Consider the following 13,532-nt stretch of genomic DNA (forward strand, 5'->3'; position numbering starts at 1 on the left):
ATTTGGGGTGAGCGGGTTATGTACGTCGAAGCACCTTTCCCTGATGGTAGTAACGTTCTCTTCCTCTCCCCTTAGGGAGCCATCTATGGAATGGCCCAGTCCATCCCGGACCGGAGCTTGGTAGCGGAGATTTCTCAGGCGTACCTGGATGGCCTCTACAGCACGGATGTTCCTTGCAGCGAGAAGCACATGAACGGCTCTCCTGGCCACCGCTGACTGTAGTGCCGCAACTGGTGCCTTTCCAGCTAGCACTGGGGTGGCTCTAAAGGTTTTCTGGGAAAGAGATTGCAGTAAGCCTTAGTTCCCACAAGTGCAGGTCTGATGGCAGCTTGGTCTTGGAAACTTCCTTCCCCACCTGTGTCTACTCTGACATCTGCATTGTTTTCATGCCCAACTTTAATTTTAGGGCTTTTCTTCCCTTCCCCCTGTCCGTTTTCATCAGGATTACTGATGGTGAAATGAATGTCCATTCCACAACTCCAAATTCCTCAGGTATTCTAAATGTCGCTTCATTCCTCACTGTTTCTTCTCCTCAGACCTTGTATTCGGCCGATGTCCAGCCAAGGGATAGGTTCTAGTTCTGACGTTGTGTTCCAAAGCATTGATCTTCCCAGAAGTTGAAGGTAGAAAATAAATTGAAAGTTTTGTTTTCTTCTGAGTATTCCTCCAAGCTACTGCATTTAACAAACTGTGCTAGGAGCCTTATATCTGTGTAATGCAGGGTTGATAAATTGGCAAAGGAAAGTGGTCATGTACTCTTTAAAATCCCTCCCTGGAGATCTCAGTGAGACTGCAATCAATATCTGTTGGGGGGGGGGGCAAAAAAACAATGCAAAATCCTCTTCTGGAATCTCTCGTTTGAGTAGCAACAGAAATAGAAACCAAGTGGGTGGTGCAGGGAGAGGAACTGGATGGTACTCAAAATCGTAGGTACATGGTATCTATTTTGCTTTCCTGCCTCTTCTAGAACACATGCATTTGCCACCTAGATTGCTGTTGTACCTTGCACAATTCTGGAGGGATGTGCAAAACGGTGATTTCACTGTTTATAACTTGAAGGTTTTGCACTGTCTCGCAATGCTGTAGTTGAGTCAGTCGAGCCCTGGTGTGTGTCATGGCTACGGACTTCGTATGCAAACATATGGCACCAAAGTTGACTTTTTTCTACCATAATCTTTTAGTATGAAAAGGTGACTTTTGTAATAGAAAGTAGCAATCGCTGTCTGCTCTTTGCACTGATTCTTTTAAGGCACATTCTCAAAAGGGCATTCACCATTGTGCCTTGACGCTTCCCTGGCTTTTTGTGGGATGCCAGGAAGAGTTTGAGGGTTCAGCTATTGACTGCAATGTTTGCAGTCGTTTCCTTACGGTACTTTATTGAAAATAACCTCAAGGGCAGACTGGCCTCAGGTAAAGTATGCTTGCCCATAAGGTAGGACAGTTGTATTGAGCCAAGTCCCTTCACAGTATTACAGAGACGCTGGTATAGCGCTGAAAGGCAGATTGCTAGGATGCAATAGCTGGAGCTATTCTAGCCTTGGGTGCATGGCCCACCCTTCCTATTTTTCTCCACTATTTTTACTGTGAGAGAGTTTTACCAGTGCAACTTGTGAGGCAACTGTGGCCTTAAGGACAAACTAGAGTCACTTGAGTTGTGAAACAGTGGTGGGGTTTTCCTCCAGGGCTTTCCCGTGCATTTCTTCCCAGCTTCTTGCACGCTACGGAGAGTTTCACCGGCAGAGTTGCACAAGGGATAGGATTGCTGTGCAACGCTTGGGGGAAGACCGCGCGCCAGGACCGCACGGTCCTGCGCGGGACAGCTGAAGGCATCTCTCTGCGGTACTGCGCTGGTTAGCCCTAAGCTGACCCTCGCTGGCTTAACATAGCTGAAGCACACACTTGCACAATAATTATACTGCATGAGAGGGTTGCTTAACCACTGCAAAAACAAGCGCAACCTTGGGCCCAGTGTCTGTGGGGAGGAATATTTGCTTTTTAACAGGTCTGTTCTTCAGTGCTGTGAGACGTTGTGTTTTGGCCATCTCCTGTCTCATTAAACTGATGACAGTGTGCATGTCTCTGAGCCCTTTTGAAAGCAGTGCATTTGAGTTGCCTGATGCTCTCTTGATGGTGTTACCAGCTCCCCTGGTCAGCATTTGTGTTGGACCTATTTATTCTGTTAACATCTTGCCAATGTGACTATTACTGCATCTCTCAGAGTTTTCTGTGCTTTGGAGAGCGAATCTTCAGTATCTAGCTACTGTGATGGTTCTCTTTGAGCCAAGATTTGGAAAACAAAGAAGGAAAGTACTCTGTTTCTGCTTTAAAAGAAGGGGCAGGGGACAGATTGGGGAATGGGCGGGGGAAACACCCTCTCCTTCCCCACTCGGGTTCTCCTCCAAGGAAGTAGATGGACCTAACGGATCAGTGCTCCATTTCATGTTTTTGGATGTATTTGAAGATGTTATTTGTAAGTCAATGTACTTCATTCTGGGCTTCACTTAATAGTAATATTTGTGGGTTTAATTGTTTTATGTGTATTTGTTCTATACTGTAAATGTAATCTTTTTGTGGTCAGGAGAAGACTGCTGTACTTTACTGGTGTGTAGTCTTGTTCATCCTTGTCATCTAATATGTAATCTGCATCTCCTTTATCATGCCACATGGTCTTAGAAATATGATGGATTAATAGGCTGTATAGTTGTTTAAAAGGAAAAAAAGAAGAAGAATTCTGTGGACTGGATTATGATCTGAAACTAGATGGTACTTTAGGCTTGGAGGGAACTTCCCCACTGTTGATTCCTGTAAGATTTCTGGCTGGTTCGGTTTAGCAAGTGGGACGTTAAAGTTGTTATTTGTACAAAGCACTCCCAAGGGAGCTGGCTGCTCAAGGTACCAGACTGAAGAATATCCAGTGGGATGGACCAAGAAGAGATGTCCGTCTTCATGCCATGGATTTCATCTGCACTTTTCTGATGATTTGTGGGGAAGGGAGGGTTGGGGGGGGTGGAAGGGTTGCATACAACACTATCTTGCCCTTTAAATACGCATTGACCGTTTTTAATGAACTTCTGGGACAAGAGTTCACCTGATGGCAATATTCTGTATCGCTCTGGTTTGCCGCTGTGTAAAACTGTAGGCTGAAATAACTGAAGAGATGGTGAAAGAGGGCCTAGTTTGCATTAAAATGGTGCATTTAGCTATATAGGCTCGTTGACCCTTTTTCTGTTTTAACGCTTACTTGAATGGGTGGGGACCTATCACTCCTGGCCGTGCTCGTGGACAGCCTGGTCTGTGGTTTGGAGAACGGTTTATGAATCTTATTAGCTTTGCCCGGGAGCTGCTCTGTCATTCTGTCAAGATGAAGGTGGTGTCCCTGACTGTGCCCTGCGGGTGATGCTCAGGGATGCGGAAAGTGTTGCACCGAAGAGCTATGGATTTTCTTTTAATACTTTATGGAACCTAGGGGGTTAAAAATAACCCCAAAACAACAATCAAACAACAAAAAAAAACTTGTCCAGAATCAGCCGTCTGTAGTATTTCTCCTGGAATGTTTTGCTGGAAACAACTCCTGTTGGCTTCGCAGCAAATCATTCCCGCTAACAGAAAAGCGGCAATTTGAGTGTGGACTCACCTGCACGGTATTGCCAAGTTACTGTGTTGCTGGAGTGAAGATCTTGCGGCACCAAAGCCACCCAGAACCTCTGTTGAGAGGTATCCCACTTCAAGCAGCTTCTGGCCTGAATCTGGACTGCTTTTATGCCTTCTGGTTGTCCCTTGCCTGTGTTTTTGCCTTGGGTATGACAGTTGTGCCTGTTTAGCATTAACAGGCTTTGCCAGATCCGCTCTGGCTCTTTAGGCAGTGCTTTAATAATCTCATTCTCTTCCAGGCCCCGTTCGCTGTGAGGTGCAGGCCTGCAAAGGCACGTGCCGTTTCTCCGTGCTGCTTCATGGAGCAGCTTTCCTACGGCAGAAACGCCTTCTGGAGAGAGGAGTCAGGCCAGTGCCTGGCTTGGAAAAACCAGTTGCCGTAGTTCTGACAAAGAAGCCTCCTTCCAAGCTGACATCAGGTTAACTGGGAACTTTATTGTAAACATTTTCACCTGGTTCTCTACTAAAAGGCCCGTTACAGTAGGGGTGAGATCGCATGCCTGCTTTTAATACTGCTTAAGAAAGGTTACAGTAATAACCAAACTGCACATCACAGTTGCCGGTACGGGATAGGGGAGCCGAAGGGTTCCCATACCACCGTAAATTCAGGTGGTAGAGCATATTGTAAAGCTAAGAAGCCAAGAGCATGGTGCCTGGATGGGTCAAGCTCTGAAAAGATTTACTCGTGCAATTGTGTAACGTTACTCCTTCTGGTAAAAGGCATGCCTACTGAAAGGGCCACGGGTTCAGCAATTTGCACACACGGATAAAGACGGGATTAAGAACGGAGGTGGCAAGAGCAGGGGTGGACGTATGCAAAGCAGTAGAGGCTGCCTTCCCGGTGCAGAAGTGCCTCCATCGGGGCGAAGCGCCGAGCTGCGGCGGGGGGTTTGGACGGCATACGCTGTCTGGGTCCAGCAGTAGCTTGGAGCAGGGCGAAGGCTCTGGGTGCAGTCATCCGGGTGAGACGCAGGGGTGTCGATTTGGGTTGATTTGGGCTTTATGTGTTCCTCTCTAGTCAGGATAGAGAAGCCGCAACCTGCTCTATGAAACTGGCCAAATTGATGTCTCGCTCGGATAAGCCTGCGCACTCGTGGGTGCTCAAGGTGATGTGAACCTAAACCAGACAGACAGACAGACAGACAAGTGTTGCTGGCAGGAAGGACAGGAGCGAGTTCCCCCAGTGCTGCAGACAGTTATCACCCGATGGAGCAGGTAGCGCTATTACTTTCTCCAGGCTTGTTAGTGACCTTTTTTTGGGGGGGGAGCAGTGCTCTGGCATTTTGCCTGATTGCATCCAGCTCCGGAGGCTGGTGGGTGCAATGACTCTGCCCTTCTCCCGGTTCCCACTGTGCCCCTCTCCCACTCCCCGTGCCCAGACCAGAGCTTCCCCAGCCCTTTCTGGTGGCTGTCGCCTCTGCAACTTCTTCTCCTTCCCTGCAGCTCATCCTGGCGACAAGCAGACACTGCCACCCTTGGTCACGGCAGCTGCTGTGCCACCTCTCAACTCTTCCTCCAGGCCCTTTTTCCCCTTGCTGCCACTTCTGGTAGTGATTTAATAAGCAACCTGGTGGCAGCCTGCAAGCAGCTACTGCTCAGCCGGCCAGCAAACAAGGAGGGGAGGAGAGGACGTGTGTGCGATAGTCACAGGCCATCTATGATACGCAAAGGGATTAGCATCTGAGGGAGGAAGAGGTGCCGCTGAGCTGAACAGGAGCTGCTGCTGCTGCTCTCAGTGCCGTTTTGTTCCTCCTAAACGGGAACCGCTCTCCGAAGCGCCCCGGTCGCCCCAACATCCACGTTTCTTACCTTATTGTACACATTGAACCACTCCGGGTGGTGATCCAGTTTCTCTGCCTGTAGAGCCACTCTGGTCATGAAGCCGAAGGCCTGCCCAGTGGGTTAAGAAGCAAAGTTAGTCTTGAGCAGCTTATCCTGGGATTTTTTTTTTTTTCCCAACCCATTATCAAAAATTTCACTCCCCATGTTTCTAGAAAACAAAGCAAATGCAAGGCTTGGTTTGTGCTGTGTCTTTGGGGATTTCTGTGGGTTTTCTTCTTTTCGAAGAACTTTCCCCACACAAACCGTGTGCTGGTTGAGCGTTTTGGTGTCTTGGTTGTGTTACCTTGCTCAGCCATTACATTTTAGGAAAAGCAGGGAGGGCTTTCTATGCCTGAGGCATGCAAATGGGACTCCCCGCTCTGCGCACCCGGTTTCCCCTATTGTAAAACTCGGCACTGACGCTTGTACCCGATTGAAGTCCTTGAAGTGGAACTCCTTGTAGATGGCATCTCTCCCTTCCACCTCGTTCCACCCCACGGCTCGCAGGTTTGGGAGCAGCTGCTCCCTCTCCTCCGCGCTCAGTCTGTGGGCTTTGCCTGCCTGGCAGATGGGGGGGGGGGAAAAAGGGGAGAGGAGCAGATCAGCACGGCAGAGGTAAGGAGGAGCAAGTGCTCAAATAAATGAGGCATCCTATGGGTTACAGGGGTTGTGTCCTGACCTGCAACACAAAGCAAACAGAGCCTCCTGGGGCACTTCACTAGTGAGTGTGTGTGTGTATGTGTGCAAATACATATACATACATATATATATATATGTATATATGTATATTTTTTTTGTGTGCGTATATATATATGTTCATTATAATCTGAATAAGAAGTGATGGCTGGGTGAGGTTACGCTCCCAAATACATTGCATTTAATCCTCTGGAAAGGATCGTTGATGACTTCCAGAACGGAGAACTGCTTGCTGTTGAAGTTTGCAAAGTACCTTGCCAAAACGGGAGGGTTTCATTTCAAGGGCAACGGTATCAGAAGCCTCATAAAGAGGGAGAAAAAAGTGGCGTGAATCATAGTCTTGAGTCACACAAAGCTGGAGTTTAGCTCCTGTTCCGTTGCAGCCTCCCTTATGTGACAGTGGGATTTAAGAGGCTGTTTCTGTGTGTGCGTAACAAAGGGCAGCGGGAGCAATTACGATTTAGCATTGTCTTCTGCTTTTGGGTAGATCTGCTGTTGCTTGCCCTTGTTTTTAGGGGGGGGAAAAAATCTACTGTTCTTCTTGGCTTAGCTTTAGCAAGTGAATAATGGCAAAGACGCAACTAAAAATGGGAATACTTAACGGTCGGTGGAAGGATGGGGGCTATGCAGGCCAGCGTATCTTCTGGCTTAGAGTGAGTGTGGACGGGTGTGGTAGCGTCTGGAAAATTGTGCCCACGTTCTGGCAATGAAGTGCCTTCCTAGTGGGTGATCCGACCGTTAGGGTTGGTGGAGATCGTTGTTTCTCAACGGCCAAGACCAACAGCTTTTTGCAATTTGTTTCCCTTCGCATGCCGCGGGGCAAAGAGTGGGATGTTAAATGCCGGTCCCAAGAAATGCAGCCCGCTGTTTCTCGCGGGCGTTGGTTCAGCTGCTTGAGATGCTGCTTCTGAGCAGCTGTCTCCCACCTAAGCGTCGCCGGCCGGGGCCTGCTGACCGACGAAAGCGAGCCGTCCTTTTCTCCGGCTCGCCTCCTCGCCGTCGGTGAGCCCCCGAGGCGCAGCCGCGGAGGTGATACGGAGGGGTCCAGTGGGCGATGAAACGTTCAGGGGCTGCCCCAGCCCCGGCTCCCCCCCCCCACCCCGTTAACGCCAACCCCGTCCGTCCCTTCCTGGGCGTGGGAGCGGGGCGCTCCGCTTCGGGCAGGACTGAGAGCAAACACGGCGCAGCGCAATAAACCCTCAGCCCTTGCCCTGCCGCCGCGGTGGCTCGATAAGCTGGTTCCAGGTCTCTTAGCAACTGGGATAACGTGGGCACGGAGGCTGGCTGCGCGGGGGCCCCCGGGAGCGGAGCCGCCGTGCCCGCGGCTAGGCTGGCGGAGGCGGGGGAGGCTCCTCCGCGGGGTCTCGGCCGGGTGCGAGCGCGAAAGCATTCGGCCCTGCCCGCTCTGGCCGGGGAGAGCGAGGAGAGCACCTATGCCACCCGCCAGCATTTCGGTCTTCTCACCGCGTTGGAATCGGTTCCCAGTTTGGGTTCAAGGTGCCCCGTGGGATGCGGGAAGCCCCGCTCCCCCGTCGGGCAATAGGGCAGGCGGAGGCGAGGATGAGGAGGGAGCGGGGGATGCCCGTCGCGGGCGAGGCTGCTCTGGTTAGCCTAGCAAAGCGAAGGCTGCGAGGGGGCTTCGCTGCTCCGCGCCGAGGTTGTCAGCCTTGGGTGCTGTGTAGGCGCCTGGAGGGAAGCAGGGGCCCCGCTGAGCCCCCAAGGGTCATGGGCCCAGCGGCCGAAAGCTCCTGCTCTGTGCTAGAGCAAGGAAAGCCTGCCTACCCCAGAGAGAGCAAGCGACCCGGCTGCTCTAAAGGCAGAGCTTAATTGGCTTTGAAAACCCCTTTTCTGCATGGTGACCGCACGGGAGAATGGGCCCCGGGCCTTTTTCCAGGCTTTTTCCAGGCCCAGCTCCTCCCCAAGAGCGCCAAGCCAGCGGGGGCCATGGCCAGGCCAAGGTGTGGCCAGGAGACCACGTGAAAGCCGGCTCTTCCGGCTGTGGCTGGTGACCACCTGAGCTGCGTGTCCCTCTGGCCAGGGCACCTGGCCGGGCCCCTGGTGTCCTCGACCCAGCTCCCGTCCTCTCCCCTGGCTGCCGCAGGGCCCCGTTTCCATCCCAGCACCGTGGCCAGCCCGCTGCTGCTCTTGGGTATTGCACGTTAGTGCTTCTCACGCGCGCCTGTTCCTTTAAAGCACATGCTTTTCATTACGGAAATGTAATTATTTTGTTTTCTTTCTGGCTTTCTACGGACAAGGCATTGGCTTTTTTTTTTTTTTTTTCCCCCTGCCTTTGAAATGAAGCAGATGCATTTGTGTAACTGAAGCTTAGGACCCGGCGTGAGAAATCGGGAGAGCTTATCTCTGCGGGTTTTCTGGGGTTGCTTTCTGGAGCCTAAACCAACCCTCCCTGCCCAAATTACTCGTCGCTTAGGAAAAGGCGAAGGGGTCAGCCCTGCCTGGGTGAGGCCTGCAAGCAGCGCTCCGGTTAGGGATGCCGCAGGACCCCCCGCCTCCGCTCCTCTCCCCTCGCTTCCCGAGCCGGGGCGCCCCGTGGCTGCCGTCAGCGAAGGGCAGGCCTGCCTGCGAGCGCCCCTCTGCCGCGGGTGCCCCTCTCCAGTCCGCCCGGTTCGCGGGTCCGGGGCCGCGCTGGGGGTGCAGAGGGAAGGGGCGCGCGCGGTGGGTCGCGCACGCGGCACAATATTGCTGGCGGCCCTTCCCTCGCAGGGAAACCGCGCGGCAAGGCGCTCGCTTCGGCGGCGCGGGCAGAGTTCCCGGCGTTACTCATTAACCGGAGCGCGGAGCGCTGCTCCTCTCCCCCTTTCCCCCTGCCGCTGCCGGAGCCGCCGGCTTCAGCCTCCCCGCTGTCGCCTCCGAAGCCCGGGCCGGATCGCCGAGCGGCCGCTTACCATCGCCGGCGGGTCCCTCGCGGCCTCCGGGTCCCGGCTCGCTCGGCGCGCGCCCGCGGAGCCCGCCGGAGCGGCAGCGTGTGCGCCGGCGGCTGGGGCCGCGGGAGGCGTGGCGAGGACGCTAGGTCCACCCACGGCCGCTGGCCTCCCTGTGCCGCCGCCGCTGCGCGTTCGGGTGCTGCTAGAGCGCGGTCCCCTCTGAACCCCCGCGTGCAGAAGCAGCACGTGTCCGGCGGTGCTCATCCACCCGTCCTTTCCCACAGAGCCACTTTTTTTTCCTTTTTTTATTTATTAACCTGTTGCAGCATCCTGGCTGGAGAGGAGCAGCGCGAACCAGCAGCCCTGGATGCGCCCGCCGTCGCCGTGCCAATCCTTGCCGCTGATCTCCCAGCGCTTAGGTCCCTCCGCGCGCAGTCCAAGAGCCGGGGTAGCCGGGGGAGCGTGTGCCGCCTCGCCTGCCTGCGCGTTCTTCGGGCGTTTGCTGCCGTTGCGCAGGGAACCGTGGCGGCAGGGGTGCCGCGCGCTGTTCGCCCGCTTGCTTTCTCTCTTCTGGCCCGCCAGGTTTATGCCCATGTCCTGCAGCTCACTGTCTGCTCAACCCACTCGCACGAGGGGCAGTTTTCCAGTGCTGACAACACAAGAAGTTTTGTGCCTTGCTGGTGTAGATGGTGGTGTGCCAAGCCCAGTGAGCAGCGAGGACAGAAATTCACCTCGCTTCTGTACCCTGTTGGCTTTCCTTTCCCTGGAAGCAATCGATTCTGGGGAGTTTTTTAGTATAATGTGACATGCATCCCCTGTATGTACTCCTTGGTGCACCTTCTGGTTTCCATTCCTAGCGTTCATAGGTTACACAGAGATCTAGACATCATCTGTTTCTCCAGCAGGCATGCAAGAAGTTTGAGGGAAACAAATCCTTGGTTTCTTTTGTCGCCCTCAATAGATTTTCTTGGCACGGTAATGGAAAGGAAAAACGAGTGTCTCCTCTGTCCTCGGAGAAGCTGTATATCTGTCCAGGGAGGGAAGGCTGGGAAAGCAAAGCAGGACTTGAGAAGAAAATAATTGCAGATATGAAGCTGTAGACCTTGCTGCCTTCAGTGTTAGCCCACTGCTAGACACGGCGGGGCTTGTCCCAGTCTGGCTGGAGTCTCCCCATCCCTTACTGGAGGGAGCTGGGTGGTGCAGCCACATGAGATAAATGATGAAGCAATGCCTTTCTGATGGGGCGTGCAAATCTTAAACACCCCTTGCGCTCCACGTGCACGTACAAGGAAGAAAAGAAAAGCGTGACTTGAATGCAGAGTGGCCAGGGTCATCACCTCCAGCCTGAGATGTGCCTGGTGCTGGCCGCCAGAAATGCCCCTGTAAATGACGGCGTAAGCAGGAGGTAAAGGAGGCAATGTCCTTTCGAAGTAGCAGCTGGAGCTGTAGAAGCTGCAGATAACAGCTCGTGCCCAAGCGATCCCAGCTGCAGTCTGGTTCTTAAAGAAAATGCAGTGGCAGTTTTGATGGTGACTTGTCAGGGCCTCCAATATGTCTCGGCTAGGTGACAGTGCCTCTAGGACTGCGATGATTTTCTAGCTAACTGATGGAGTTTTGCCTCCCTTTTGATGTGGAGAGGGGGGAGAAAGCAAATACGCCACCTCTCGCAGCAGCTTGCTTTTCCGCGGTGGCTTTTGTTGCAGCGCAGCTGGGAACGGATCCCATTTACCTTGCCAATGCTCGCTGCCAATGCGAAGCAATTGACAGGCACCTCAGCTTGTTAAAGGTGAGGATTTTTGTGGTCGGAGAACATCAGGAGAAAAACGATTAATTATACTGTGTCTACTGATTACCCAGCTCCTTTGTAATGTCGTTTTCTCTCCTCGGTTATAAATCAACCTTAACTGCTAGCAGTACACGTGAGAGAGCTCTCTTGCAGAGAGAGAGGTGCTCTTGCAGAAAGAAGGCAACAGGGCAGTTGTGATTTTCCTCTGCGTGCAGCATGAAATTGTGGCTGGGGGGCATCCTTTGGCTGACTCCTCCTGGTGTGCCCCCGCCACGTGAAACTCCCCCTCGGCACTGCTTCGGTTTCTCTTTTTGGAGATGGGACTCTGTGGATTTGCTTTTAATGATTAATTGAGTGGTGTTGGGCAAGGTGTTTGCTCAGGGTGGTTTGCAGCCCCATGCAAGGTACGTGCCTGTTATTGGGAAGAGATTTCTAAGGAATTTTCTCTTTTTTTTCCTCCTTTTTTGTCTAGTTTAGAACTATGCTTTTTTGGGCTACGTCGATGGCAGCTTAACTCACGTGCATGCAGCGCTGTGTCCATGGTGGCTCCTGCATAGCTGGATGGAGCTCTTAGGTCAATAATCTACTATTATTGTTGTTATTTTGTCAATACCTTTTTAACGAAATCCACCTGCCCCAAAACCTGAGATCCATGTACTATTTATTCCCCATCTTCAGATTTGTTTTGCTCTTGGCGTGATTTCCCCCCCCCCCCCCTTTCTCATTTCACATTCCCTAAAACGTTTTTATGGTCCCTTTTGAGGGAAGAGGAACGCTAGCTGCCTTCTCTGAGAGTGCCAGCTGCAAGGTGACCCTGCCTGCAATCCCATAAGCAACATGGAGAGCATGATCCTTGCTCTTCACAGGGGAGAAAAGCTCCCTGCGGGAACCTAGGACTCTCCAACACAGCAACAAGAGGTCTTTTTCCGTGTGGTCAGTTTTTCATGGTCTCTGCTGGCTCCTCGCTTAATAGTATTAAAAATGTGCTCAATGTTGTTTTTCTGCAGGTGCGCTTTTCCAGGTGTCCCTTTGGAACTGTGGACCCATGGGGTTAGCGTTGGCATTTGCATGGTTCGACTCACAGTAAGTTCACATGGATTTTGCATTTTAGGCCCTCTCACAAGGCAAATGGGATTAACCAGCAAAGAAAGCAGTGGCTTCTGCTGTCTTGGTTGCTGTGATGCAAGTTTGCATTGGGCGGGCTGTTGGTAAAGCTGCTGACACAGCACGGGGACCCTGGCTGATGACACTGGCTGAAGGAGTCTTTATCTCAACCGAGGTGCAGTTACAGGGTTGTGTGTTTGTTTTACATTGTACTTTGGAAGATGGGCAGATGTTCCTCAGCATTGCACATGAGGTCAAGTCCGAGAGAGATCTGGTGGGGGTTACTAAATAGAAAAAACACATCAAGTGAAGGAGATCTCCTGGGCTGAAAGTAGTTGAGAGCTGCAGGAGAACCTGGGAGAGGCACTGTTTGTATTTGCCCTGTTCTTGCATTTCACTGGTCCGCTTGTGGCTACAGCTGAAGTGAGGGCTAGACAGACCCTCAGTCTGAACCAGTTTCCCCACCAGAATGGCCTGGATCCTTACAGAAGGCCTTTTAGAAAGTCCTCGTTATGCTGTCAGTGTGCTTCACATTTAACTGATTTACTGGGCTCTCCTTCAGGTCTGATACCATCTCCTCCTCCTACCTCTATTGTTTGGGAAGGAGAGGAGCTTGCTGCGCTTCACCCATTTCCCAAAGCAGGGAGACCCAGGGCAGGGGGGCTGTTAGCAACCCACAAGTTGGGGGGAAAGAGATTTTTAGCTAGTATGGCTTTGTGATCACTTCTATGATGAGACCAAAACTCATGTGTTGTGGATGGGGGGCAATGACTGCTTAGTCAGCAGGGTGACAATTAACCAGCTAAAGTGCCTCAGGAATTCATTGGAAATGTGTTTTCAAAGTTTGCATCTGTGTTAGGGCTTTTGAGCAGGTGAACTTGAGTCCCCTGGTGAAGCACAGACCCCAAAGGGTGTTTTGGGCAAGGGTGGGCTCGCTTCTTTCATCATTGACTACTCTATTGGTATCTGAAGTATCGCTCTTGTGATATAATAGATTTAATTAAAGAGTTTGTTTAGCTTTGGAGGCGATTTATGGCAGCTGTGACAACTTTAAATTGACAAAAGGGCCCAATAAATAGAGAAGAATCATTAATTATCCCTGTGTGAGACTTTCTCTTGTACTATCGTTTTATCAAAGTCAATGAAGGCCTGAATTTTGCCTCAGCGCAGTGAACAAAATAAATTGGAGGCCAGTACAAATCAGGGCTTCTCTGATCTGCTCATGCGATGCTTTAGGTAAGGGGCCTTGACTTCAGTCAGTGTGCAAGTACCCCTGGAGAAGGCTAGACAGAAAAAACGCCACTAAAAGTGGTGTAACCTCTTCTAATGTGTAGAAAACATGAATACCATGTCTGAGGACAACTGGTGAGGGTGCAAGAGGGAGGAATATTTTAGCAGCTGAATCAAGGAGATGTGTTGAGGGAACGTTTCCCAGAGGAGGACGATCGAAGCGTGAGTCTGAAGTATGTGAGTGTACGTCGCTATGGGTTATTCCTGCCTGGCGGGATGGGTGCCTTTTCTTCTGTCGAACTAGTGCTGGAAGAGATGACCTGTTGCTAGCCTGTGCATGGAGAAACCTGGTATGAAAT

The 13,532-nt window shown here is 51.9% G+C and overlaps 2 protein-coding genes across 2 annotated transcripts in view; one reads left to right on the plus strand and one right to left on the minus strand.

Annotated features, from left to right (window-relative positions):
* SGPL1 (sphingosine-1-phosphate lyase 1) overlaps positions 1–3,205 on the plus strand; it is a 33,482-nt gene extending 30,277 nt beyond the window's left edge. Inside the window, exon 14 of the mRNA XM_067299719.1 lies at positions 76–3,205. Coding sequence (XP_067155820.1) covers positions 76–216 — 141 coding nt within the window. The 3' untranslated portion in view covers positions 217–3,205. The remainder of the gene's footprint in view (positions 1–75) is intronic.
* An 861-nt stretch (positions 3,206–4,066) lies between these two features.
* On the minus strand, positions 4,067–9,344 carry PCBD1 (pterin-4 alpha-carbinolamine dehydratase 1). The gene is made up of 4 exons (XM_067299493.1): positions 9,075–9,344; positions 5,902–6,033; positions 5,461–5,541; positions 4,067–4,768 (listed from the first exon to the last, which is right to left on the minus strand). The coding sequence occupies exons 1-4, from the start codon at positions 9,315–9,317 to the stop codon at positions 4,670–4,672; spliced, it is 555 nt and encodes a 184-aa protein (XP_067155594.1). The 5' UTR covers positions 9,318–9,344; the 3' UTR covers positions 4,067–4,669.
* Positions 9,345–13,532: the final 4,188 nt, after the last annotated feature.

The sequence above is a fragment of the Apteryx mantelli genome, chromosome 7, assembly GCF_036417845.1.
Source record: "Apteryx mantelli isolate bAptMan1 chromosome 7, bAptMan1.hap1, whole genome shotgun sequence".
NCBI classification, from domain to species: Eukaryota; Metazoa; Chordata; class Aves; order Apterygiformes; family Apterygidae; genus Apteryx; species Apteryx mantelli.

Coding starts and splice junctions, on each gene's coding strand:
- PCBD1 (XM_067299493.1), bottom strand. CDS start 9,317: ATGAGCACCGCCGGACACGTGCTGCTTCTGCACGCGGGGGTTCAGAGG. Junction 5,542..5,901: donor ACTTCAAGGACTTCAATCGG/GTACAAGCGTCA, acceptor CCCACTGGGCAG/GCCTTCGGCTTCATGACCAG. Junction 4,769..5,460: donor GGTTCAATGTGTACAATAAG/GTAAGAAACGTG, acceptor TGTCTGGTTTAG/GTTCACATCACCTTGAGCAC.